This window comes from Mycetomoellerius zeteki, unplaced genomic scaffold (assembly GCF_001594055.1).
Source record: "Mycetomoellerius zeteki isolate Tzet28-1 unplaced genomic scaffold, Tzet1.0 scaffold473, whole genome shotgun sequence".
Taxonomy (NCBI): Eukaryota; Metazoa; Arthropoda; class Insecta; order Hymenoptera; family Formicidae; genus Mycetomoellerius; species Mycetomoellerius zeteki.
In genome coordinates this window covers 21,445-24,374 of record NW_017257472.1, presented here as the reverse complement: position 1 = coordinate 24,374, position 2,930 = coordinate 21,445, and the positions used below count along the sequence as shown (strand labels likewise).

At 45.9% G+C, this 2,930-nt stretch overlaps 1 protein-coding gene across 1 annotated transcript in view; it reads left to right on the top strand.

Moving 5' to 3' along the window:
• The window catches only part of LOC108727231 (uncharacterized), a 4,815-nt gene extending 2,168 nt beyond the window's left edge, over nucleotides 1-2,647 (top strand). The window contains 3 exon segments of the mRNA XM_018455275.1: nucleotides 440-1,506; nucleotides 1,588-2,194; nucleotides 2,196-2,647. Coding sequence (XP_018310777.1) covers nucleotides 440-1,506; nucleotides 1,588-2,194; nucleotides 2,196-2,550 — 2,029 coding nt within the window. The 3' untranslated portion in view covers nucleotides 2,551-2,647.
• Nucleotides 2,648-2,930: the final 283 nt, after the last annotated feature.

The following is a 2,930-nucleotide window of genomic DNA, read 5'->3' as shown; positions in this document are numbered from 1 at the left end:
CTATATTCGATGGAGGCGATCTGCTCGCCTCGCAAGGACGCGAACCCACGTACAAATTGTATATTATGTACTACGAGGGTGAACGTCACTATAGGCCTATATTAAATTTAAAAGCAGCTGCGGGAAGTAGGGGAGGTTACTGCATCCCTTGTAATATAGGCTATTGCGAAGAGAGGGGTCACCGCTGTTCGAATAAGTGTCCGCGTTGCAATAACGTGCCGTCGTGTGAACAGCTCGAAGTAAACGTAATCAGGTGCGAGACATGCAAACGTTCGTTCTTCGGGAACGCGTGCTTGGATCATCATCGCGCGATAAAATCATACGACGGAAAAACGCCGCGAAGTATTTGTAGTGTGATACAATTTTGCGAGAACTGTGGGCGTGTTATAAATATAACAAAAGAACACGAATGCGGCGTTTCCTTTTGTAAAATTTGTAGTTCTCTGAAACCGCGGAATCATTTGTGTTTCATGCAACCTCTTTCTCGCGAAGGTAGATCCTCCGATGACGAGTCAGTCGGAGATTCTCCCGCAATCGTGAGAGAGAATGAATGTGATAACACAAATGCGAGTGATCAAGAACATCAAAAGGGACGAACAGCCTCCGTGTTCTACGATTGCGAAACGCGACAGAACGAATCGATGAATGGCACCGAAATAAAGATCCACGTTCCAACGCTCTGCATCGCGCAACAAATTTGCGATTCGTGCGCGGAAGTTCACGATCTATCGCAACACTGCCGCTGGTGCGGCGCTCATGAATTTGTTTTTCGTCGAGATCCGGTAGGGGAATTTGTCGAATGTGTAACACGACCCACAAAAAATTTCACTCGCATTATTTGTATAGCGCACAACGCGAAAGCTTTCGACGCACAGTTCATTTTCCGTTTCATAGTCGGAAATCATTCTGGATTAGAACCTAAAGTGATTTTAAACGGTACAAAAATTATCGTTTTGACAGTAGGACGTACAAAATTTATCGATAGTATTAATTACATGCCGATGCGTTTGTCGGAATTACCGAAGGCCTTCGGGTTGCCGGATACTTGCGACAAAGGCATCTTTCCGCATCTTTTTAATATTCGCGAAAATCAAACATACGTAGGACCTCTACCAGACGTTGACTATTATGCACCCGAAACAATGCAACCTGAGGAACGCGAACGTTTCCTTGCGTGGCATGCGGAAATGACGAGACAAAACACCGTATTCGATTTCCAGCGTGAAATTGTCACTTATTGCCGTACAGACGTAAATATTCTTCGGCGAGCATGCCTGTCATTTAGAAAAATATTTTTAGAACATGGAAACGTGTGCCCATTCGCGGAATGCACGACTATCGCCTCGACGTGTATGAGAGTTTTTCGAAAAAACTTTCTGCGTAAAGAGGAAATAGATATCATTCCGACGGGTGGCTATAGAATGAATGACAATCAGTCGCGCAAAGCCGTACAGTGGTTGATTTTGAAGGAGCGTGAGATCGGTTGTCGTATAATTCACACGGGACATGGTCGTGAATATAGATTAACGGAAGGGATGTTGATTTTGAAGGAGCGTGAGATCGGTCGTCGTATAATTCACGCGGGACATGGTCGTGAATATAGATTAACGGAAGGGATGCTCGTCGACGGATATTACGAGTGTGAGAACGCTGGTGAGACGCAACGTTACGTATTGCAGTTCCACGGTTGCTTCTTTCACGGATGCCCGACTTGCTATCGAATAAATCGCGATGAAAAAATCGGACAGAATTCGAAAGATACGCTTGACGCGCGTTATGAACGAACGATTGCAACAACCTGGCGGGTACGGTGTGGACATATCGTGATGGAAAAATGGGAATGCGCTTTTGACGAGGAAATGCACGCGGATCGGGAGGTGCGTGAATTCGTCGAGAAACACCCGATGATACAAATCGCACCTCTCGATCCTCGTGATGCGTTTTTCGGTGAGCGTACTGGCAATATCGTGACACGATACGCGGTTGAGGGTAACGAGAAGATACGTTACGTAGACGTATGTTCTTTGTACCCTTATATTCTCAAAACTGGTGTTTTTCCAATTAAGCATCCTGACATCTTCGTAGGAGATGAATGTAGTGTGCTAATTGGAGAAGCACCAAATTTCAATTTCGATCGGGTTACGGGACTCGTGCGTTGTTGTGTGCTGCCCCCGCGCGACCTTTTTCATCCTGTATCGCATCCGTGGGAAATTATTATTCTCGCTTTGTCGCACATGCTGCGAAACATTTTCTCAATCTGCTTGCGCTCACGACGAACCATCGGAACGTGAGTTTGAGGGCACGTGGGTGTCGTGTGAATTGCGCAAAGCAGTTGAGAAAGGTTATCTCGTGACACGGGTAGATGAAATTTGGCAATACCAGTGTACGAAAGGGTTGTTTGCCGGGTATATTAACACCTTCTTACAATTGAAGCAAGAAGCGAGGGGGTGGCCTAGCGAGTGCGAGGGCGATGAAATTGCGAAAGAACGTTACCTTCGAGAGTATGAAGCAACAGAGGGTGTCGTTCTTGATAAAAATAATATCACATGAAATCTCGGATTACGCTCCGTCGCCAAACTTTGTCTCAATTCGTTTTGGGGAAAATTCGGTCAGCGGACAAACCTCGCGAATACCGAAGTAGTAAGAACCTCCCAACGATTCGCTGAGTCATTGTCAAGCCCTGAGCATGAGATAATCGGAATATTACCCGTCAACGATGAGGTGATGTATGTTTCGTGGCGTTTAAGACGCGAAGCGGTAGTACCCTCTCCAATAACCAACGTGGCAATAGCGGCGTTCACGACAGCACAGGCACGCTTAAAATTGTATGAATATTTAGAAAAATTAGACAGACGTGTCTTGTACTACGACACCGATTCATGTATATATACGAGCAGCGGAGATCCCGATGAGTACGAACCGCGTACAGA